At 31.7% G+C, this 27,194-nt stretch overlaps 1 protein-coding gene across 1 annotated transcript in view; it reads right to left on the bottom strand.

Annotated features, from left to right (window-relative positions):
• The window catches only part of LOC134716889 (mucin-2-like), a 39,320-nt gene extending 13,140 nt beyond the window's left edge, over positions 1–26,180 (bottom strand). The window contains exons 1-4 of the mRNA XM_063579904.1: positions 26,108–26,180; positions 5,189–5,491; positions 4,510–4,624; positions 2,346–2,530 (exon numbers count right to left, since the gene is read on the bottom strand). Of these exons, the coding sequence (XP_063435974.1) occupies positions 2,346–2,530; positions 4,510–4,624; positions 5,189–5,491; positions 26,108–26,180 (676 nt within the window). The remainder of the gene's footprint in view (positions 1–2,345; positions 2,531–4,509; positions 4,625–5,188; positions 5,492–26,107) is intronic.
• Positions 26,181–27,194: the final 1,014 nt, after the last annotated feature.

Below are 27,194 nucleotides of genomic sequence, written 5' to 3'. Positions count from 1 at the left end.
TTTTTTTATTTTTTAAAAGTCAAAATTTGTAAATTATACAAACGATTCTCGTCTAGAACTAACATTTACAAGCGTTTTAACACTGAGACTATTTAAACAGTATGTGTTAACTGAAAGCTTTTAAAGGGTTGATTGACTTAACATTAATCATAGGAGATTGAAAAGAATCCTTCAAATGTCACACAAAATCAATGTACAAAATATATCCTGGATAAATAAAGTATCAACTACAATCTCCATTAAATCAAATCAAAGTTCCAATTTCATTAAATGTTTAGAAATTGATTTTTGTAATTTAATTTGTAATAATGATGATACCTACTTTAGTGAAATCAGAAAATATATTGCTAAGAATTTATATTTGTGTCGTGCTGACTGAGACATTAAGTCCTTAAATCATCCATTTACAAAAAGACATTATGTATCTTGTCATAGTCCCACTGACTATCGTAACTATCATTTCCTTTCAGGCGGCTCATAAATCTATGATATAAATATAGGAATTGAGCAGATTTATGGAGATATTAGATATTAGAAAGCGACTGGATTTGGATGGAGAAACGATTCTATGGTATCACACATAGTAAAATAGATTTGAATAAAAAGTTATCAATATGATTGATTTCTCAAGTGGTTTTTTTTTCAATTTTCAAAATGCACATTTTTCAATAAATTTATTTTAATACTGGGTATTAGTTGCACTGTAAAAAAACAAAACAAATGAACACAAGCACAAATTATTTAAAAATCTAGACTCTGGGTACTTTCAAGAAGCGACTGCAAACAAGATTGGGTTTTTTTTCGATATAATTATGTAACATTATTTTTCTCATTTAACATGCATACGTTTAATCATACGTTTTTTGATGGAGTTTAGTCTGCCAATTGATATTTCATCGTATTTTTTTCTATGTTGTGATGTTATGCTATTGTTTCAGAAAAAGGGAGAAGGTTTGGATCCATTAAAACGTTTAATCCCACTGCAAATGTTTGCACCTGTCCTAAGTCAGGAATCTGATGTACAGTAGTTGTCGTTTGTTTATGTAATATATACGTGTTTCTTGTTTCTCGTTTTGTTTATATAGATTAGACCGTTGGTTTTCCCGTTTGAATGGTTTTACACTAGTAATTTTGGTGCCCTTTATCGATTGTTGTTCGGTGTGGGCCAAGGCTCCGTGTTAAAGGCCGTACTTTAACCTATAATGGTTTACTTTTTAAATTGTTATTTGGATGGAGAGTTGTCTCATTGGCACTCACACCACATCTTCCTATATCTATAAGTACTGATCCAGGCAATATAGTGACAGTAAACATGATTGAGTCAAATTCAATGTGTTCAAACTACTGTAATACATATAATATACATATATAGATATAGGAAGATGTGGTGTGAGTGCCAATGAGACAACTCTCCATCCAAATAACACGGAGCCTTTGCTGACACCGAACAACAAGCTATAAAGGGCCCCAAAATTAATATGTACGTTTATTCTAAAAATGATTTTATCACTATCAAAAAAATCAAACAAGTAATGTGATACAAAATAAGTTTAGGCTTTCTAAAAAGCTTCTTAGTGCTTCGAATATAATAATGCTGTCCTTTCTTTTATTTATCGATATGAACTTAACTGTACATTATATAAGCAAGCTAAACCAGAAGAAACCAAATTATACATTGATCGGGTATCGGATTGGCTATTGAATTACCATATTGTACTTTTGTCCGTATCTATTATCTATAATTCCTGTCCATGTTCCCAATTATATATTTCGGTCTAGCCAATCGAATCTTACCAACATCGCAAGTCAATAAGTCAACGTGAAAATTTCATGGCATGTATATTGTATGAAACTTATAGCTTCGCATCACCTATTAGCTGTGCCCCATGCTGCGAAGCAAAAAGAACCATTTATGTAAAGCAATTCTATGATCCTTATAAATTAAATTAAATTTACGTTATTCCGTTCTCCGTTAGAATTAGATTATTTGTTCTTCTTCTTTAAAAAGAGCTATCAATCCATGTAGTATTTTTATTTGGATCAATTTTAAAGAATATATTGGATAAATATCTATAAAGTGGTGTTTGGAAAGTTTCTTATCGAAATGATCTATTAGCTGAGATTCATAACAGTAGAAAACAAATATAAAGTAAGGAATCCGACACGGGTTAATTCCCTATAATTATTTCTAAATTGTCAATACTACTACACAACAAAAGCATCATCAACCAGAAACATCATAACTTTGTTCGAGGTTTTTATCTTTCGTTGGAACTTCTCATGATAAGTAGTACTAGTACAATTTATGATCTACAGTGATATATTTCGCATTAATAAACACTTACGTAGTGGGAGTGTTGTAATAGGTATAAAGCCGCTGTAATTCCCCGGTCCAACATCGTTGACTACTTGCAGAATAAATTGATAGGTTGCATTTGGTCGAAGTCCACTAACAGTAAATTGCCTATTAGATTCTCCAATCACATTAGCTGATTTAGTTCCTGCAAGACCAGGTCCCCTGTAATACACCCTAAAATAGATAAAGAGATAAAATGTTATTGAAGGGCAGCTTCGTCGAATTATCACTGAATGCGTATTTCCATTAGCAAGGGATACACGAGTTGCAACATATAGAGCAGGATCTGCTTACTTTATCGACGCGCACGAACTTTCCCCTGGTTTCATTTTGAAACGGTGGTTGGGTCCCTTGCTCTTACTTTTAAATTAGCTTTTAAGTGTTTTTCATTGCACTTTTAGTTTTTTCATGTCATTGTTGTTTAAAGCAGTAACCTTCTTGTTTTACATATGATTTTATCATATTTCACATTCGATCAAGTTACAAGGTCGGAAATACACCTGACCGATGTTTTAGATTTTGGTAATTTCTTAAGGTAAGAAAAGAGTCAATTATCAAAAAAGTAAAAACACAAAAATACTGAACTCCGAGGAAAATTCAAAAAGGAAAGTCCAAAATCAAAAGGCAAAATCAAAAGTCCAAACACATCAAACGAATGGATAACACTGACTGTCATATTCCTGACTTGGTACAGGCATTTTCTAATGTAGAAAATGATGGATTGAACCTGGTTTTATAGCTAGCTAAACCTCTCATTTGTATGACAGTCGCATCAAATTCCATTACATGGTCAACGATGCATGAACAAAACAAACTAATCAAAGAGTAAAAATGTCAAAAATAGGGGTACAGCAGTCAATATTGTGTTATCATTTTAATATCACTATAAAAACAACAAATGGAACGAAGAAGCACAAAAAGGCATACATCAAATTTAACATACCCATTTTGCTTATCTTATACGACTTTATTTATCTATGTAAAGTCTACCCGTAAAGGATGGAAGGTGTTCAATACTGGTGTAAAATTGCGCGTTTGAAATTTGCACAGGTAGATATAAAATAATTTTGTCGTTCAAAGTATGACGGCATACATAAATGCAGAGTCACATAAAGTAGATTAACAAAACACTGACTTAACAGTAAAAGTAATAATAAATAAAATAATTGTGTGGTTTAAAGTATGACGGGATACATAAGTACAGTTTCAAGTCAAATGTATTTCATAAAAAAAACAGATTTAACAGAAAAAGTAGTATTATTGAATAAAATAGTTTTGTCATTCATAGGATGTCGTAAAAGTAATATTAACGAATGAAATAATTGTGTCGTTCAAAGTAAGATGTTTTACATAAGCACAGAGTCACGTCAAATGAATATCTCAAAAACTGACTTAACAGTAAAAGTAATATTGATAAAGACAAATAAAAGAATACACGTTTTATCACTTGATGACGGTTATCGACGTATTTTTTTCAGAGTAACATGATGGATATCACATGTGGAGTATGATCTTCTAACCCTTTCCGAACCCCTGAAATCACTCTTGTTTTGATTGCTTTGTGCTTTTCTATGTTTCGTGTGAACTCTTGTTTGTTTGTTTGTCTTTGTTCATTTGTTTCCATTGTTACTTCAGTCTTTATCTTCGACTTATGCATTAGGATATCCCTAGCTTTCATATTTTCCACTGACATTCTCGGATGGATTATAGACAATGCACCTTTAACTGTTGATGATGATGATGATGATATACACAATTGTAATCTAGGTGTTCTGTGCTTCATATGTGAGAATGCCATGGTCAATAAATAACAAGCTACATGTATAATGGCCACCAAATAACATGTACCAGTTCAATATAATACGAAAAGATTACAAAAAAATCGCTACACAAGGCTTCAAATTTTATTATTAGTATACATTTTTATTGTCTAAGCCAGCCACATTATTTATATATGTGCCTGTCCCAAGTCAGGAGCCTGTAATTCAGTGGTTGTTGTTTGTTTATGTGTGATATATTTGTTTTTCTGTGACCTGTAGTTGTTAATGTCAATGTCATTTGGTCTCGTGTGGACAGTTGTCTCATTGGAAATCATACCACATCTTCTTTTTTTATATTTTTATAAAATACTAGCAGAAGTAATTTATTCGTACTTGTATCCTTTGACATCTCCATTCTTGTGGAATATATCTACAGCATCCCATGATATTGTCAATGAAGTTATACCTTTGGTTGATGCATGGATATTACTTGGAGCAGCTGATGGTTCTGTAACAAGTGAAATTGATGACATTACTAGTGTTTAATATAACAATTATTTAGTTTCGTTGTTATCTTAAATGTCCAATAACCAATGTATATAGTTAAATGCACATTTGGATAAGAATATTCTTGGCCGGTAAATGTTGCTACTTCTAATTAAGTTTTGTGTTTTGGACTTTGGTGTCGCTAACAGATATTTGATCGTAGCTGTTGATTCTGACAGTGAACATTTAAGTAGTTAAAGGAACGTTCATCAAAAATGTAATGTGATTTACTGGCGGGAAAATTCCAAAATGTGCAGCGATCTACAATGGCAGATAAAAAAAATATGTTTAAGCTTATTTGGACACTACTATCGTACTCATTAGCCGACATAGAAATAAGAAAGTGTACTCCTAATTATAAAAAAAAACATACGAAACACTGTGAATCTAATACTTTTGATAATCAAAAACTTTCATAAGAATACGTGTATGATATGAGGTGTGTTCTGCTGAATGCATTGACATACTTTTGTGATCTCAACTTCATTAAACTATACAAAACAGTTACATACAATTGTAAACTTACTTGTATGTGGATGTGTGTAATTTATAAATGTTGGATTGGATACTGCTCCATTGACTGTTAAAGCTTTTACAGATATGGTGTAACTAAACCCCGGAATAATAGGAAATATTTCAACATTGTCCGTTGTAGCTCCGCTCACGGTTTTCTTTTTATAAGTCTTGAATGGAGATAATGAGTTGAAATAGACTGTGTATCCAGTTATTGTATAGCCACAGTTAATTTTCGTTGTGTCCCATGCTACGTGAATACTCTTTGCACTCTTATTAGTTACTTTAATTCCAGAAGGGTCTGAGCCGCAAAATCCTATAAAAAACAGAATAAATGCATGTAATAATATTACAGTGCTATTTATATATATATATATGTTTGAACTATTTATATAACTATATACATTGTCTAACTTTCATGTAAATACATTGATTTGATTTGTTTGGTATTATTTAAGTTAAAAGTATGCAATGATAGTTTGGTTAATTAACTTCTGGCAAATTAGTTAAATTAGTTTAAGCTTTAAAAAACTTTGTTTCACAACTGAAATAGACAAAAATACCTTACGACGAATTCGTACATGTGTTGGAAATTGCATTGCATTTTTTTTTACATTTCAAAATTTCAAGTACAATGATATTTGAAAAGAAATGAGCATTTCATTGACAGCTTATGTAATAAATAAAAAATAGCAATTTAAAAGATCATTTACTTTGTGTAATTAATCAGCCCAAATCTTTAAAATATGCATTGCCAAAACAAAAATATGCAATTACGAGAGAGAAAAAACAGTATTCAAACAAACCTGAAACAGGAAATATATAATAAAAATAAAATAATCCTGTAATTAAAACAATCTCTTTAAATGTATTATGCATAGTATTGCACATCTGAAATATTTTCACTCGAAATGATTTATGTGAATTTTCTTTTGAAATCTAATTCCAAAGGTTTTTATATATACGAGATTAAATGAATTTCAGATAGGACAGATTCCATTCAAGGGGTCTATGGTTCTGATTGGACGAGAATCACACATTTATTTATTACAATACGCGTGGAATGGTTACTAAAATTAAGACATATTATGAAAGTATTTTTCCAATGGTCGTAAGTTTTTCTTTTCAACAAATGAATCCGGATGCATCGTTTATCATAATTTATGTGAAATGTACATAAACAACATAAACAGTTTACCTACATTATCAGTTGTCAGTTCTATTTACTATAAGTTTACTTTAAATCTAAGCCCAAGATCTATTTAGAAAATCACGCCTTTTTATCTAAAAGTCTCCCATAAATAGTGAAGCATTGTGTCTCTTAACTTACATTTATTTGACAAATAATTTGCCTGATATGAAATGACTGTTAAATCTTTTCATCCTTCCGCCTTAATCTTTAACAATACACAAATTTGTAATTACATGGCTAAGGATTTGTGATATCACGGGTATGACGACTTTTATACAGTTGGTACAAATTTAGGGAAGATAATTTATGATATCAGTCCCTACATGGGGTAGTGTGTTGGTGTAGAATAACATAAATAATTCTTTGTCTTTCACTTTTAAAAACAAATTACACCAGTCGTTAATTTTTTGAATGGTTGGCTTATTTTCCTTAATTTTGATATTTCTGCATTACAAGGGAAACTTATCATATTTTAAAGCTAATTGCTCCTTTAGAGAAAATTATACTTTCTAAAAAAAATATAAGCAATAATAATAAAAAAAAAATAATATTGTCTTTATCAGTACTACCATTGTTATTTTATTTTTTGGGTGTGTGTGTGGGAGGGGGGTTAACGGTTGAATACATAATTAAAAGTTCAGCTCTCCAGTTATTAGTACGTATGTTCCTGCATCCTATCGATTTAATTACATTTTGACATTACGTACACGTATGTCATGTTTTCGCAGTCTGTACACTGAATCTGTTGGAGTTGTACTGAATGATACTTGAGTGTTGCGAGAACGAACAAAGTATGCCGTATTTTTTATCTGTTGAAATGTTTGTAATTTTACTATCTTCAGAACCTTATATAATAAATAAAAAAAAACATTATGGCTTTTGTTCATTGTTGACGTCCGTCCTGTGATCTGGTTGCCATGAGTTTAAAGAAGATGTAAAGTCAAGCTAATTTTTCCCTTTCTCAACAATTCAAAACTCGCAAAGTCAGAACTAAATATACGTATAAAGTGACACAAAGGTGGTTTTTTTTTCTTGTATGTATATATATATTTTTACTTTAAATTGCATTTTGGAGATACAATTTTGAAAACTACACATATATTAAACGTCAAGGACAGCTCCCAATAACCAAGGAAACCAGGGTGAAAACATTTCATGTGGAACTGGATCGGCTTGCCTCTCCGGAGCACCTGAGATTTCCCCTAGTATTTAGTGGGGTTCGTGTAGCCCAGTCTTTAGTCTTATGTTGTGTTTTGTGTACTGTTGTTTGTTTGTTTGTCTTTTTCATTTTCATTTTCAGCTTTGGCTATGTCAGATTATTTTCGTTTTATGGGTTTGGATGTTCCTTTGGTAACTTTCGCTTCTTTTTTATTTTAGCATGAGCTAGGTTTTTTACAATAAGCATATGTCATTATATCAACCCGTATAAGTCTCAGCTGTTGTGAAAATTTGATAGAGACTAATAAAGATTTATATTGAATACCAAATCCTTTGCATGGTAAATAATCAAAATCACCGTGGAATGGCGGGGTAAAACTACCCTGATTTAATGAAGCTACACTGACGAACGTCAAAAAGACAAAATCACAAGAAATGCAACTCTAAATTATACCGAAAAAGTGTAATGTTATAATAATTGATTAATTTTCCGTAACACAAATTGGCTTAATTGCTTCATATTATTAACCATCTATGCGAATATATTTCTCTGGAGAAATAGTTTTGGAATCACATATTTGACTTCTTCAATGTATAACTTCTTTTCTGATGTTTTAATTTATCTTTACGTTCATTTTAAACTAATTATATTTTGGCCACGAGCTGTTATATTTTCAAATATTTTACCTCAGATTCGGTTCCACACGGCACTGTTTATGTTTGTTTTATTTGTTAAATTAATGTTTAATTAAGTAGAGTTGACTACCTGGATTATACCCGCTATTGAAATGTGTAATTTATGTGCAGAGTTATCTATGATACCCGAATCAAATAGTGATCTGAGTGGCGACATACATCATTCTTCTTATCATTTACCGTCGGAAATTGTAAGCATTAAGTTTGCCAAATGTTGCACTTTTAACAACTGATTGGCACTTTTTCTAACATTTTAACCCTTTGCTGTATAGAAACATAAGTCACATAAATTACGTCTAACCTTCATTGCTTAACGACAACCGTATAATGATTGAACTCGATGAAAAAAGTTATAGATTACGATGCGATATATACTCTAATCACGTGTTTAAGAATGTAGATTACGATATAATATATACTCTAATGACGTGTTTAATTGGAATAGATAAAAACGTGTCCTATAATAGTATCATAACTGACCTTGTAGAAAATATCAAAGAATAAAGATCCATGGATTTTTTCTAACTTTCAAAACATCTTGCATGCTTAAACATAATTTCAAATTTTTCAACTTTAAATATAGTAATTACAATACAAAAGGAAGAAGCTGTAAATCTGAGATCTATATTTTTATGTGTGTACCACGCGAACACGAAAGGAAATATGAACTATATGCAGACGTTGTTGCAAAGAAATGGAAAGTTCACGATCGGAGATTTGAAATCCTTTTTTTTTTTTCTTTGTCAAATATGAAATGTTTTACAACATGAAATGGACACTAGTTTACTACAATTACAAAATATGCTTTGGAAGTCAAACTCATCTAACACATCTACAATATATTATACCATTGCCAAGCAGTTCAATACCAAAAAGTGTAATGACCTTTATATATACTTTATATATATTCATAACATCTTTTAAAGGTCAGAAAAGGAGAATATGTGGCACTTTTGTGAGATTTATACAAATTTTAGTGCACGCATAATATATTAGTGCATTCAAACTTTTCTCTAAACAGAAAATACAAATTGCGGAAATCAGTACTAAATACGTAGTTTGTTATCTAAATTTACTACAATATTCTTTCATAATTTAATATGCACTGACAACCCTGAAATGATTAAACGTTACAATTTTGAAAACTACGTCATTTTGTTACTTGGACCGATAAAACTATACTAAAGAGCCTAACGAAATCGATGACAATAATCCTAACAAATTGTAAATAAAATGTTAAATGTCATTGTTTCTTTTAATATGATGATATCAGCTAATTCAAAATATTATAATTGGCTACATTCGAACATAAAGATCAAATCTTCAATTTTACAAAAATTCTCAAAAAATTATTACAAATATTTGAGATGCCAGCATACTTTCATAAATGATTATTTTGTGATTTGGTGACGCAAATATGTATAAGGATATTATAATGATTATTTACAGAGATAAGAGTGTATAAGACGAGTTTGTAAAAGTACAAACCAACAACATGAACATAATAGGGATGGACAAAGTCATACTTAAATATTGAATGACACGACATATTTAATAAAACGATTGTTTAATATAAAGCAGATAATACATGTTTTTTCTCAAATTTGTATTGGAACACCGTAATTGAACACTTTAAATGACATTCGGATTTTTTGAAGGATGCATATCTTAACAAGTGTACACTTTCTTTTTTTAAACAAATTTATTTGAGACAAAGTTTATGACAGAAGCCTCTAAATTAAATCAAATCCATTAAGTGCATGCATTTATCTAATATTTTTCAAAGAAATTTTGTTTTTGTTTTTCTTTTGTTATTTAATTTTAAATGTAACGCGTCATGTGATTGGCTGAAAGTGTTTCGTCTATCAGCTCGTAGACATAATTTTTACGTGTGACAGTAACGTGATCAACGGGTGTTTTTTTTCGTTGATTTACTCCGGTTTGAAATGGGATTTAGAATTAAATTATAAGGAAAGACTGTCATATTTGTTCTGACTATTCGACATAACATAAAAAATGAGGTGAACACTTTTACAACATTTTTTATGTTATGTCAAATAGACAGAAAAAATATGACAGCATTCCTTATAATTTAATTTCATATCAGATGTGCAATAATAAGTTCTTGTTTATTTAGCAAAACAAACAACAGTGAGGACGAGAACAAATAATAAACAGCTGTGTATGTGTCCCAATTTGTCAGCTGTTTATTATTTATTCTCGTCCTGAACGTGCATGAAATACATGCCACTGGACGTTAATCAACCAACAAACAAGTACTGTCACGCTTCCAACAACACATTGTTTTAAGGTCACAAGAAATATTGAGATGCTTTATGTTGTGAATAGAATATTGATTATTCATTATATTGGTTTAATGTGAAAATGTAAAGAGATGTGGTATGAAATTCAACGGGACAACAATCCGGCAGAAAACGAATGCCGTGGATGAAAGTAAATTTATGTTACCGTACGACAATATTAACAAAACCCTTACCGTGTAGCAAGCGATACCGACCCTAATAAGATCAACAGAAAATATTATCCCAAAAAACAAATTCAACAGCCTGATATTCAATAAAACGGTGAACGAAATAACTATTGCAGAAAGCATCCAACGGCAACCAATGAATATCATGCTGCTTTGGACAGTTACATAAAAAGTTTCTGTGAGCGCTCCTCCTGAGACAGTGATGTTACAGTACCGCACAAGTACAAACTGTAAAAAATCAAATGAATAAGTTCTGACTTCTCAGATCGGGCGGCGAAGAGCACACAACAACTCCTAAAACGAAAAAAGGTGCATAAAACAGAGTCCTGTTCAATATGATACTTTAATTGTTATTTTGTCATGTGATATTTTACGTTTTGAACATTGTTATATTCATTGAAAATAACACGTTATCAAGCAGTTACAATCGTATTTGCTTAATATCAAGATTTTTTAGCTGTTTGGTATTCACTATTTGTACTTAACAAAGTTAATTACGCAATAACTAATAAGAGTGCCAGCAAGTGCAAACTATAGACAAAATTATTGACGATGTTTGTATACGTCCATTTTCAGTACTCCGGTAGATTGTTAAACATTCTTTTGTTAAACATTTCTGCTTCCAATGCAAAATAATAAATAAGGCTTTCTGAACTATTTTCGTCATTCCGAGAGTACATTTTTATTTGGGGTTTTTAGTACATTACAAATCTAGAAATTAAAGTATAGGAAAAGTAGGACATGTCAACAGCAACTATACAGGGGTCTCGAAATTTCTAAAAGAGACAAATTTTTAGTCTTCTATGTTGTGTGTTAATTATTTTTTTTAAATTTATTTTGTCTATTTATTTGTTGTTTTGTTTTTACTGTTGCGTTGTCTATTTATCTTTCGACTAATCAGTTTGAATGTCCCTATGGTTTTTTTTGCCACTCCCATGCATGCAAATATAAAAACTTGTGTAGTAATGCAAATAACATTGAATATATTTCAGACTCTAAGCTGTTTTTATCCTTACTCTCAACTTTCACAATGTCTGTCGCTTTGGGGTATCGTTTGACTTTCTTCGATTTATACTTTGCGGTTGCTATATTATTTGCCTTGGCAAAAACCAATAGTGTATACGTGACCATTAAAACAAATTGTGCAATAACTGCATTCTTTAAAAATTGAAATTGTTTTTTGAAGTCGTGCGGTTTCCGATCATTTTCCCCCACATTTTTTCAATGTGGCGTATCTTTAATTTTCGTTTGAAATCTTGAAATATTAGTTTACATAATATTTGCATATATATTGAAGGTAACATACAATTCAAACTATGAAAGCTTTACGTCTCTTGCTGTAGTTTTTATCGTGAATCCTTTCTTTTTAGCATACATATATTACAAAACGAAATAAGTTTCAATGTCTTTTTATATACTTCTGACTGAAAATCAGTTTGCATTGAAAACAAAAGTAGTTAAAACGTTGTGGTAATCTCAGTATCAATGAAAACAAAACATTAAATGCAGTAATAAATATCTGTTTTCATAAAATTTTCGAGTCAGTTTTTTTGTTCTCATACTCCAAAACAAACCAATCAAAATGTTTCGAGCATAATTTTTGTGCCCTGACCACTGAACAAAGTTTTATGACTTCAACCCCAAGTGCACATGCGTATTTTAAAATATTATACAAATTGGTCATTGATAAAAAAAACTATATGAAGATTTGACTGAATTATTCAAGTAAAAGATGATAAAAGAAAAGGAATAAGATTCAATTTGTAATAATGAGATTACATGCATGGATGTTTCAGAAGAATTCGTTATTTTGGTTGGATAGCAATGATTGTGCGTCATACTAAAACTCACCTTCATATTCCAATGATTCAAGTTAAACATTCACGATAACACGTGCTATCACAAAAAAAAATTGCACAAGTTAGTTAACAAAATAAATGATAAAAATCGATTTTTCATGATCAAATCGAAGGAATGTAATTATGAGTATTGAAGGCTTCTTTAGGTAGGTTCATAGGCTTGTAAAAGGGTTGACCCAACAAAATCAACGCTTACCGTCTTGCTTTAAACTTTTTAAAACAAATTAAATCGTTAGACAAAATTCTATACATCCCGGCATCCAGGCAAAAAGTAAGATAACCAGAATACATAATTATTGATTTTAATGTTACATTATCAGGGTAAGATATATATATATATATATATATAACAAAAAGATGTAAATAAGACGCTGAATAATTCAACGAAAATAAATGTTTAAATTCAAACGGTATACCGAGATCTATCTAACTATGCTTAGGATTTATATGAAAATGATAAATCAACAAAAATGTGTCATCTGTAGTGACGTACAACAAAATCCAAAAGATGATACTCATTCTTTTTTATTACTTTTTTTTATATAGAAATTATTCCGATTTGACTTTCACAGTCTGCTTGGGTCATTACAATTGCGTCATCCTCAATCCTTTAAGTTTTATAAACATGGGGTTTTCAAAGTAAAGTCTGTGATTACCTTCCTACACTTAATGTACTTCACACAGAGAAACAAGGAACTTATTTTGTGACATTTGTTCGTTTGTTTTGAGTCAATGTGTACACTTTGATATAATTTTATGACATATTATTAATGCATAAAAAAATAAAACATTTCAATTAAATCCGCCTTGCGAATCAGACATTCTTATGTTTTAAGAATTAGGAAAAGTTTAAATCAACAAAAGGGAAAATAAACACCGACTTGTTGAGATCATAAATCAATCAATATCGGAAATCACGTCAATTTGCCAATCAACGATTTGTAAGAACTGTCAAATTGTTAGATATATTTAGAATAGAGAAATTCTAAATGGTAATACATGTGTAGATAAGTAAATATTAAGCAGGGTTATCAGAATTTAAATATCAAAGTCATGTGTAATTTGTTGCAAATCTGTAGCAGTAAATATATAAGTTTCTTTTTTGTCGTTCTAATGTCGTGCTTTTACTGATAAGGCACATCAACCCCCAAAGAAGGTAATTTGTATCATGTTGAATTTAGCATTATTAAAGGTGTGCAATAAATCAGACGGCAGAGTATTAACGGCATTAAAAGTCCAATTTAATTTCCTTCAAATACATCTATCTGTTGACTTATAGTCTTCAAAATCATTCAAAATCATTCTCGCTCTTGATATGTATATTATACTATAATCTTGAGACAGAAAGATGGGGTCAAAAATGCTAAAACTCTTAGGCCCCGTTCACATGCACACATGTTCGCATGTAAGCCTATGCATTTTTACACTTGTGTTAAGAAAACCCCTATCCTAGATGTAAATCGTGCTTGTGAACGCAAATGCGAACGTATGTAAATAATTTTACAAATAGTGCAATTTTGCATCACCAAAATCGTGTTGCAGCAGTATAATTGGACTTACAAATGTATAAGTTGTATGTAACAAGTCCATTTGAACACATTATAAATAAAAGTACCACATTTTTAAAACTCCAATCAATGATAATGTTGGTGTAATGTAGTTAAACCTTTCGTTTTTCGGTCCATCTGTCCGTCTATAAACAACTGTCAGATCGTACTTCAAATTTGGGTTTACTAAAATAAATCTGAGTGCAACCTTATTCATTCAAAAAGGTATAATTCATAATTTACAATCCACAGCGGTCACTTATACTTCAGTGACCGTGCGTTCGCTGTAGCTTGTAAACTTGTGATTGATAGTAAATAACAAATACAAGTTAATTCTAATATTTTTATGTTCATATGGTACAGAAAAACGCGAAAAATGTATACTTGAAATTGACAGAAAACAACAAAAACAAGTGAAACTGCGAGCTACTGCTCACTGATGATACCCCCGCCGCCGTAGATAATATTAATAGTGTAAAATATGCAAGTGTTCGGTAAACAGGAAGTTATCGAGTGATGAATCTGAAAACGCATCACACATTACTGACTTATATAAATCCTGAAACCAAATTTCAGAAATCCTTGTATTGTAGTTCCTGAGAAAAATGTGACGAAAATTTTCAACTTGGCTATCATGTGTAAAATCATACAAGTGTTCGGTAAACAGGAAGTTGTCAAGTGATCAATCTGAAAACGCATCACACGGTATATCTGACTTAGATAAACCCTGAAACCAAATTTCAGAAATCCTTGTATTGTAGTTCCTGAGAAAAATGCGACGAAAAATATTCATGGGACTGACAGACTGACTGACGGAAGGACAGACAGAGGTAAAACAGTATACCCCCCATTTTTTTAAAGCGGGGGTATAATAAGGGATTTAGGAAATGTCCCTTAGTACCAAGTGTATGAAGTAAAAGTCAAAGTTACTATAAATAGGCTGAATTTAAAAGCAGAGAACGTTATTAGAGTTAATAACTCCACAATCTGTATTGCGAGTGCAAGGAAATATTTACACAACGCCAGTCTTATGAGTCTAATCCTTTTTTCTGTCCACGGTTTAGGAGAGGGTTGCGCGCTCCTGGAACATTTACCTCGCCTGACTTCAAGCCTGTCCTAAGACAGAAGTGTAGGTCTTTAATCCAGTGGTTGTTGATTTTAGTCTTCCTAAATATTTTACGAAGTTTGGGTGTTATTGAACCGGGCACTCGCTTATTTTCACTTTGGAATCGTTTAATGTAATGTCACATTTGGCCCTTTTTCATGACAAACTTAACTGAATTCTAGGGGAAAGACAGAGGTTGTGCACTAAACAGTTCGATTTCATTTATTTAACTACCAGTATACAGACAATGCAGCCATTCTAGTAAAAAGTAAAATCACAAAAATACTGATCTCCGGGGAAAATTCAAAAAGTCATTTATACTTTTAAGAATTGAATGTCCTTTAATTGAAAACAAACACTCCTCTCACTCAAAGTTTGAAAGTTTAATAAAAACTAGCAAAACGTATATTTGCAAGAAAACATGTAAGTTTCAATTATGGTAATTTTTTAATGATTCATGTATATTTATTCCCTAACTATGAATATCCATCTTATTGAAAAGCGCTTCCATCGTCAAAAAGTCTATTATCCAGATATTAAAGCATATTCCTGCACCTATGTAAAAGGCTATCCCCCCATTGAGTAGGAAGTTTCCATTTATATTGAATAATCCGAAATCACATTACTCGACTATCAAGTTTAATCTTGAGAAAAAAGTACTAATTCTTTTTAGACCAATGTATATCATACGCAAATATATAAACACCGAAAGAATGCATTGCATATTTGCATTTATATATACATAAGCAAATTTGCACCTGTATATATTTACATGCACGTGTATATTTTAACCATGTGGACGGAACTTTAAATTTTAGTCTATGTTTCTCAATTAATCGCTTCTGAATTACGTGATGTGGTACCACGCGTGTGGTGCATATTTACGTTTTCATTTTTTTTTTATATATATATTTTAGTTTTATACATATTGAAATAAAGCTAAACTATGCGTGACTTTCAAACCACTTTCTATGGAACGCCACGACTGCCTTATGTTAATAATCAGCATTATACGCAGTGTTCACAGCATTATATGAAGTGATCACAGCATTATATGTAGTGCTCACAACATTATATGAAGTGATCACAGCATTATATGCAGTGCTCACAGCATTATATGCAGTGTTCACAACATTATATGAAGTGCTCACAACATTATATTAAGTGCTCACAACATTATATTAAGTGCTCACAACATTATATTAAGTGTTCACAACATTATACGTTTTTTGTTGTATGATGAGATTGATGTATGATGAGATTTATGAATGATGAGATCATTCGGTAAACTTCGTTTTTTAGCGGAAATTACCGAATCCATAATTGGTAAATTACGGTAAATTAATGCCCAGCAAACAAAATTATATATGTGATCATTAAGGCAGTATACAATATTTAAAACGGATTGAAATAAGTAAATTAAGAAGTATGATCAATTTAACCCAAGTTTATTCTACACCAGGGTATTTTAAACTTATTTTGAGGATTAGTTTCACCATATTCACAACTTAGTATGTATATATATTTACTAGAACACATCCGTGATATCGCGGGTCTGTGACTGAATTAAAGAATATAACTATGCGTAAGCCTTATTTTAGTATTGGTATTGTCATCTGATAAAGTCATGCCGATTATAAGATGAAGTTTTCTCTGCTTTTAACATCTTTCTGTTTGAACCCGTCGACCTGGAACTTGTCAATTTAATATTGGTATTATTGATTTTGTTTGGAAAACAAAAGTCTCTGGAAAGGAGTATTTTTTAATCAACAGTTTTGTCCTTTATGAGTTATGAATAAAATTGAATCTTTGATTCGCTGTTTTATGTCTAACAAATTGAAAACTGTACATGCTGTACCTATACGCCTTATTTTAAGTCCAGATTTTTATTATTCGTATTATCATCTTAGAAATCGGGAACAATGTGACAATGATTGAATTAAGTAGTAGTTTCAACCCTGTGATTACGACCCGTGTATATAGCAAAATCTTAAATACAGCGTTTCGTGGTACTCCTGTCAGATGCGGAACGTACAGATAATGTAATAGTTAACAGGTGCATATATTATTGGTATCGATTCGACCCGGAACTTCTTAATTATTGGCAATATTAATTATGTGGAAAACAAAAGGGTCTGGAGTGATGTTATTTTTAATCAACAGCATGGTACTATATTAGTTATATATACTCTCAGATCAGTACTTATAGTGTCTTGTTATTGTTGGGATATACAAGTATCCGCCCACATGCACGTTCACTCTATTTTCTTGTTAGATCATATGTATTTATATTTGTACCCATCTAATGAGTTAATATAAAAAAGAAGATGTGGTATGATTGCCAATGAGACAACTATCCACAAAATACCAAAATGACACAAACATTAACAACTATAGGTCACTGTACGGCCTTCAACAATGAGCAAAGCCCATACCGCATATAGTCAGCTATAAAAGGCCCCGATACGACCATGTAAAACAATTCAAACGAGAAAACTAACAAGCCTTTTACAACTGATTTTCATAGTTCGTTCTTATGTTGTTCTGTTACGCCACTGTCCCAGGTTAGAGGGAGGATACCAACATCCCGCTAACATGTTAAAACCCGCCACATTTTGCATATATGTGGCCGTCCCAAGTCAGGAGGAGCCTTTATTTCAGTGGTTGTCGTTTGTTAATTAATGTGTTACATCATCATGTATATACATGTTAGTTTTTCGATCGTTTGTTTGTACATAAATTAGGAATATTTTTCGTTTATCATTTCGGGGCCTTCTATAGCTGACTATCCGGTATGGGCTTTCCTCATTGTTGAAGGTCGTACTGTGGCCGTTTAGCTGTTTAAAATTTCTGTGATGTCATTTTGTCTCTTGTGGAAAGTTGTTTCATTGGCAAGCATCCCACTTTTATATAATATTATATACATGTATGTACCGTGCAAACTGACGAACAAACGTAGTAAATGTTTTATTCATCCCCACAAACTCAATTTTCATAAGAGATGATAACTTTAAATGCGGAAAATGTTAAACAGGGTCTTGAAAGGGTAAATTTTTCTATGAAAGTTTATATTTCTATATAAGACTGCTGATCATATTTAGAAGACAATCTTAGTATTGCCGTGCTAAAAAGCTTGTAACAAAATGGAATAATTGATGTAAAGTTATGTTTAACACCTACAGTGAAATGCTTTAAACTGCATTTTCCATATCTGTTAGATACTTATTCATGTAAAAATGCCAAAATTCTGAAAATCGATGCCAAAAATGACTCTATCATGACATATATAAGCTAGCGTAATATGGCACCTATGTGTTATAGAAAGCTGACTGTTTTATTTAAAAGGTAATTAAGCTTTTTAAAACTGAGTACGGACTATAAAGTGGCACCTTGCTAAATTTCTTCAGTAGGAAATGAACTCGAGAATATATCATACAAATTTTCCTACGATATTTCATTAAATAAACTTTTTATTATTTAACTTACATTTTGCCATTCGTATTTCTTACGACGAACAGAATTACTTCAATCATTCACCTCTCAGTTTCATCTTTTCCTTACTTATTTCAATCAGTTTTAAATATTGCATGCTACCTTATGATAACATCATTTTAATAACTTTTTAAATTTGTTTGCTGGGCATTACCGTAATTTACCAATTATGGATTCGGTAATTTCCGCTAAAAAACGAAGTTTACCGAATGATCTCATCATTCATAAATCTCATCATACATCAATCTCATCATACAACAAAAAACGTATAATGTTGTGAACACTTAATATAATGTTGTGAGCACTTAATATAATGTTGTGAGCACTTAATATAATGTTGTGAGCACTTAATATAATGTTGTGAGCACTTCATATAATGTTGTGAACACTGCATATAATGCTGTGAGCACTGCTTATAATGCTGTGATCACTTCATATAATGTTGTGAGCACTACATATAATGCTGTGATCACTTCATATAATGCTGTGAACACTGCGTATAATGCTGATTATTAACATAAGGCAGTCGTGGCGTTCCATAACTTTCAGCTGCAAAAACTACCGGTGTCTTCTAAGGTTGAATATCTCTTGATTCAACCTCACAAATGATGTTAACAAAAAATTACCAAGATGTCGATAGTAATTAACGATTCAGAATTATTTGCTGTGGTTCATTAATAGGGGTTTTCGAGGTTTTCTAATATAGAAATTATCACTCAAAGACAAACCTTCAAACCAACTTTTAGTTTTCAAAATAAATTATCAGGATTAAATACTTCTTACCTTAGCTTAGTTATAGCCTTATTATTATGAATCTATTGAGTGCATGTTACTTTAATTAATATCATTGTTTTAACTTGCATATTTCAATGAATACTATCCATATCAGTATCTCAAGTAGGCATATCTTTTGTAAAGTAGTATTTCCTTAGATTGCTATAGCAGAAAAACTGAACATATATTAAATCTATATAAAACTGTTTAAAAATGCGTTTTGTTTAAATATAATTTTTCACTTTTTTTTTGGTCTTTTGGAAAATGTTGTTTGTGCTGTATTCTATTTAGATCCTTCTACAACGAAATTTGTTTTACATGCACACGTATAAAAATTGCTGTTTCTATATTCAACGCAATCATAGATTTGAACGTAGTTTTCAATTTAGACTTGTTTATCATTATAATAGCATATGCACTTTATAAATATGTTATTATTATTTTAAGAACTCTCTGGGAAAATGGTTTATTTTTTCCGTGAAAAAATATTGAACTCGAACTTCAATATAACTATAGCCATTGCCCAATATAACCCATCGTCGAAGGCAATGTATAGCACTATCGGTAGATATCGATAACTAAACAGAAACCCAAAAGTTGTCTTTTCCAAATTATCCCCTTTATACCTTAATCGCATTACTTTCAAGTACTTGCTATTTTTTGGTAAATATTGATTTGTTTGTTTATGTATGAAATATATACCTGTGGAAATTGAGCAATCATTTTTAAATTTTGAAAGTTTGAGAAATTTTAAATATTTTTTACATTTGACTCTTTATTTTTAACTTTGGATAGCTTTCTTCAATCTCTCGATATTGGATCAAATTGTTTATCACATTTACTTAAAAAAAATGACCAGCCATTTTCACGTCACATTATTTCATTTTTCCTAGTGAACACTGTGAGTCATCTCCTTTATTCAAAGTGTAAATTATAACATTAATACTCTATTGGTAGTACATAAAATTATTCGAACTACCTTAATCTTATATTTGTTCACAGCGTATAACTGAAATGAAATTTAAATTGTTTTGAATTGTAAAAGGTAACATGTGATAATATAAACTTTTCAATTCGTCTTAACTCGGCCGGTTCCGTACCCTCATCTAGAAGGAGAGTAGCGAATTCTACCGAGGATTGTCGAATAAAACTTTTCTTGTGTTGTAGTGCAAGGGAGAGAATATGTTCAACGAGGGATAACTCAGTCAATCCAAAAGAAATTCCTGTGATGCATGATCATCAAGAGTAGTCCTTCATGTCGTCATGTTAGTTGACTCTTTAAGATTTTCTTCCAGGTGTATGATCGTGGGGGGTTACAAATGACATTTCAACTTTGAAATCAAATCAGATAAAGGTGGTCTTTATGGACAGTTGTCTCATTGGTATTCATCTCTTTACTGTCACCATGACCATATGTTGAAATCTATTAAATAGAGAGCGCATCCTAAAAAGTAAAATCACAAAAATACTGAACTCAGAGGAAAATCAATTCGGAAAGTCCATAATCACATGGCAAAATCAAATAACAAAACGCATCAAAAACGAATAGACAAGAACTGTCATATTCCTGACTCGGTACAGGCATTTTCAAATGTAGAAAATGGTGAAATAAACCTGGTTCTATAGCGCTAACCCTCTCACTTTAATAACAGTCTCATCAAATTCCGTTATATTTACATGATGCGTTAAATAAACAGTCACAATTAATAAAATAGTCAAAATATGGGTACATCAGTCATCATCATATAACAATTTTTAAACATTATCTTGATAAATCAGATGTTCTGCAAGAACAAATTATTTGTGACGCCAATAATCGTACATAACACACTTAGTTGAAATAGAATCATATTCAAAACAGTGTGGTCATGGCCATTGATTGACGACCTAAATTATCCCATTGACTGGGACAGACTTAGGTGAACGTTTGTCTGTAACGACCATTGCTCACTTCTAACTTATTATAGAATTTAAACTGTGGGGTCACCAATGGTTCTTAACGCCTTTAGTATAAAATAATTCGAAAAATTATTCAGGAATAACCTTTATGTTTTGATTTATATTATTGATATAAATCAACACATCGTATTATTCCGGATTCGTTTTTCGAATTGCTTTTTTTTAGGTGTTGAGAACCTTTGGTGACCCCACAGATTCAGTGTCTTTAACAAGTACATAGTGAGCAGTGATTGTTACCAACAAACGTTCACCTAATCTGTCCCAGTCAATGGGATAATTTAGGTCGTCAATCAATGGCCAGGACCACACTGTTTTGAGTATGATTCTAAGTGTACGTGTAACAAAATATTTGTTCCGGCGTGACATTTGTTCCGCCGGAACAAATTTCATATGAAATATGTTCCACCAGAACTTATTTCAAAGAAAATATGTTCCAGCACTATAAAATTTGTTCCGGAACTAATTTTTTAAACAAGTGTGAAATAAGTTCCAGAACAAAAATTACAGCACCATGAGTTTTGTTCCAATATTAAAATTCAAAAGAAAAGGTGAAATAAGTTCCTGTGATATTAGTTTTGAACAAAGGTATTTTATAGAAATCAATGAGAATGTTCTGCTCGGACCTATTTCACAGAAAATAAGTACTGTGCTTGCATGGGGTACATTTGAAATTGAATGCATGACTATAGGATGGAGATAAGAAATAAAAGCGATGATAATGTATCATAATTTGTATCTATGTTTTATCCTTTCGACCTCCTTGTTTCCTGTTGATCCGTTATGGGTGTTCTTATCATACATGTACTTAGCTATGGTCATTGCAGTTTTTAAAGAGTGTGTCTTTTGTTTCTTTGTCTTTAAAAATAATTGATCAGTCACTTTATCCTTTTTTAAAAAGTACAAATGTTCATCTTTAACTATGATACCTTTTTTGGGGAATGACTTTTATTATTATTTTTTATTCTACTCTTTCCTGGTTCATAATTGTCATTTTTGTCGAGCCTTCGACTTTAGTCGAAAAAGCGAGACTAAGCGATCCTACATTCCGTCGTCGTCGGCGTCGTCGGCGGCGTCAACAAATATTCACTCTGTGGTTAAAGTTTTTTGAAATTTTAATAACTTTCTTAAACCATACTGGATTTCTACCAAACTTGGACAGAAGCTTCTTTATGATCATAAGATAGTATCCAGAAGTAAATTTTGTAAAAATACAATTCCATTTTTTCCAAATTTAACTTATAAATGGACTTAGTTTTTCTGCGGGGAAACAACACATTCACTCTGTGGTTAAAGTTTTTAGAATTTTAATAACTTTCTTAAACTATCCTGGGTTTGTACCAAACTTGGACAGAAGCTTGTTTATGATCATAAGATAGTATCCAGAAGTAAATTTTGTAAAAAAATAAATCCATTTTTTTTCCATATTTTACTTTTAAATGGACTTAGTTTTTCTGCGGGGAAACATTACATTCACTCTGTGGTTAAAGTTTTTAAAATTTTAATAACTTACTTAAACTATCCTGGGTTTTTACCAAACTTGGACAGAAGATTGTTTATGATCATAAGATAGTATCCAGAAGTAAATTTTGTAAAAAAATAAATCCATTTTTTCCATATTTTACTTTTAAATGGACATAGTTTTTCTGCGGGGAAACATTTCATTCACTCTGTGGTTAAAGTTTTTAAAATTTTAATAACTTTCTTAAACTATCCTGGGTTTGTACCAAACTTGGACAGAAGCTTAATAATGATCATAAAATAGTATCCAGAAGTAAATTTTGTTAAATAATAAATAGATTTTCTTCCAGTTAATAAAATTGAGAATGGAAATGGGGAATGTATCAAAGAGACAACAACCCGACCATAGAAAAAAAACAACAGTGGAAGGTCATCAACAGGTCTTCAATGTATTGAGAAATTCCCGCACCCAGAGGTGTCCTTTAGCTGGCCCCTAAACAAATATATAGTCCAGTGATAATGAACGCCATACTAATTTCCAAATAGTACACAAGAAACTAAAATTAAAATAATACAAGACTAACAAAGACCAGAGGCTCCTGACTTGGGAAAGGCGCAAAAATGTGGCAGGGTGAACCATACATACATGTACAGTCTGCAGTTGTTATTAAAACATTTATTAGATTCATAAACTATCCTGAATTTTAACCAAACTTGGACAGAAGCTTCTTACAATCAGAAGATTGTATCAAAAGGAATATTTTTATTGAGTTTTTTCCTCATTTTTGTTGAGTCTGCGATTTACAGCAAAAGTAGGCGAGACACTGGGTTCCGCGGAACCCTTACAAATTTTTAGTATTATTAATTGAGTATGTTATTTAACTTTTACTGAACTCCACATGATCCAAATTGGATGTTTACACTTTTTATTTATTACATTATCAATATAATACAGACTAAATACATGTTTTTTTATAATGACTTTAAACTGACTGATGACAAGTGCTCAGTATACATGTATATATATCTTTATTCTCACAAACCAAATTACAAAGGTATAGAGATAATTATACATATTTCAAAATTACATAAATAAATAATGTACGAAAGTAGATAGAGGCATTCACAATTGTTCACCCAGGAAAATTCAATTTGTTATTGATCTCCTTAATAAGTTTACATAGTTCGTTCAGTTCTGAACATTTTTTTGAATTCATTAAGTCATAAAACTTCAATGTATTTGGACTATTTCTATAGTAAAATGCTATACATTGTTTTCTACAGTTATCAAAAGCTGAACAATTAAAAATGTAATGGTATTCATCACCAATGGCATCTGAATTACATAATACACATTTTCTGTTTTCTCTTTCTATTTTTGGCCATCTTCCAGTTTCTATTGGAAATTTCATGTTCAAAGTTCGAAATTTAAAAAATAAGGATATTTGCCTATCATCCAAAATATTAAAATATTTTTCAAACTCCAAAGTATCTTTAAATAAACGATAATTTAATGCTTTTGGTGATTCCTGTAGGCTTTGCTAGCCATTTTTGTTTGAATTGATCTATTAAATTCTGTTTGATGGTTACATGTAGCCATGTTTTATTTACAAAAAAGATATTGTCCCATACATATGACAAGCCACACGTGTCTAAAATTGACTTGACTTGTTTTAACCATAAAATATTTGTACCATATTTGGCATTTGCTAAGTTATACAAAATAAAAGGCAATTTGTCAGGTTTTCCGGATACCAACTTGAACCAATAATTTATCATTCGTAACTTAATTGAAATATCAAATGGATATCTTCCCAATTCACCATAAATCATAAAATCAGGAGTAGACTTTTTTACTCGAAGTAATATTTTACAAAATTTAATATGAACCCTCTCGATTATTGAATTATTTCCAAAACCCCAAACTTCGCACCCATACAGAAGTATTGGTTTAACAATTTTATCAAATAGATCAAGTTGGCATTCAATTGACAGATTATGTATTCTACCTTTTCGAATAATATCGTACATAGCATGTGTTGCTTTTTCACATTGCTTTTTTCTAGCTTTTTCTTAGCTCTTGAAAAATTTCCTGATCTAGACAGTATACAAGATAACTTGTTAAACCAGTGGAACATATTTCATAGACAAGGAACTTATTTCACCAGGTGAGGAACAAATCTCACAAATCCAGAACTTATTTCACCAGGTAAGGAACAAATCTCACAAACATGGAACTTATTTCACTAGGTAAGGAACAAATTTCACCAACCTAGAACTTATTTCACCAGGTAAAGTGTGGAACTTATTTCATATAGATGGAACAAATTATATAGAAATTGTCTGTGTAAAAAGTTCTCCCAGAACAAATTACCTGTGAAATTAGGTCCACTGGAACTTTTTTTACAGATATCTTGATCAGATTATTCAGCGAATCGACCAGATTCTTAAGATAGAATGTGCTGATGGACAAAACATTCCCTTCTTACGATACATCACAGCTAAAGTATTGAGTTAACAGTATATGACCCATTACTGCTTGGACCTAACATCTTAAAAGAATTTATGGAAGATGTCAAGTTACGTTTTTGGTTTAATGTATCTTTAAGATGCCAACCTACCCACAAACTTGTACCTAACCTTTCAACGTTTTTTATTGAGAGAGAATGAATCACAGAAAAGGTCAAACAGATTGGGCCTTGTGAAATCAGCTGATGGCAAAACCATCAAGATTCTTCCAAACAGAGATGTCATTGTCCATGGTTACACAGATCACGAGTTATCATACGATACAGCATGGGCCATGCTACAACCAACCGAGAAAGCACCTATTCCAACTGACTCCTACATTGTTGACCTACAGTAACAGAAGCAACAGCAATATTCCAGTTCAAAAAAGCAACGTCACCATCAGAACAGTAACTATTTCACCGAATGCCATCTTATGCGAGATACAGCCAGTTTCAGAAGTCGATATATAGATAGATACTGGATTAGATGATTATCCTACACATTAAGTTACCCTGCCAACGGACTTACCAGATGCAAATTACAGCAAGAAAAAGATAAGATCGACTGACAGTTCAGAGATGTTTTCAGCAAGAGCGATATAGATATTGGCTATAGTACAGCAATTCATCACAGCATTGATCTCATCGACGAAAGACCTTTCAATCATTGACATCGCAGTATATATCCAACCATGATCAATGAAGTACGTGCCATCTTCAAAAGTTGTTGGCTGTTGTGATTTTTCGGCGCTCTTACTCACCATTATCTTTCAATGTTGTTTTATGCCACAAGAAGGACGGAAAACTGAGAATGTGCATAGATTATCAACAATTAAACAAAAACACCTATAAAGATGCATACACATTGCCGTGAAGCGGAGGAAATAAATTTTACACAGTCCTGGACTGTAGACACGAAGAGTGATATCATCAGGTAGAGCTAGAAGAAACCCATAAACAACGAACAATGGTCACCGTAGGACCCCTATGTATTCAACAGACTGCCATTTGAACTTGTCAACAGTCCAGCCACTTATTGAAGTTCTATTGATGAAATCCTTGAGACTTGCACCTGAACATGTGTTCATCGAACTTGATGACTGGGTTAACTTCTTTCGATACCTATGAAGAAACTTCGAGATAGTTGACTCAGTTTATGATCAAAGATTTTTTTCAGGAAAAGGTGAAGTACATTGGTCATATAGTGTCTCAAGATGGTATATAACCCGATCCAGCGAAGAAAAAAAAGTTGGAACAGAATAGGGTTGTCATCGCCTATACCAGCCCAGGTTTGGGAAAATCCGAGACGAGACGAATTTATATCCACAAATTGTAGTTCTTGGCGTTACAGAAGGCGGTTATAAAAATGTTCCAGAACTACTTATTTAGCAACTCGGTCACTGTAGAAGTTGATAGCAATTCACCCACCTACGTCTTGACGTCAGCTATAAATGTGATGCTATCACACACAGATCTGTCATCTTACAATTTCAAAATTGTATACAGATCAGGAAATGTGAATGCAGATGCCAATGGATTATCAACATGCGCAACCCCATAACAGATATTACTTCGATTGTATCTGTGGATCCTTAATAACCATCTCAGAAGTTAGTTGAAGTTAAAGCCTAACTGTGCAGAGACCGATTCATCAGAGACTGGATAATCTGGATAAGTGAGCATGGTAAACCAGATAAACTATAGCTGAATTGTATACCACTCAACAACTGGTTCTTCCAGAACTTTTGGTGGGTTTGTGTTGCTGTTTTTCCCCTATT

Source organism: Mytilus trossulus, chromosome 4 (genome assembly GCF_036588685.1).
Source record: "Mytilus trossulus isolate FHL-02 chromosome 4, PNRI_Mtr1.1.1.hap1, whole genome shotgun sequence".
Classification (NCBI taxonomy): Eukaryota; Metazoa; Mollusca; class Bivalvia; order Mytilida; family Mytilidae; genus Mytilus; species Mytilus trossulus.
This window is presented reverse-complemented; position numbering and strand designations above follow the sequence as displayed.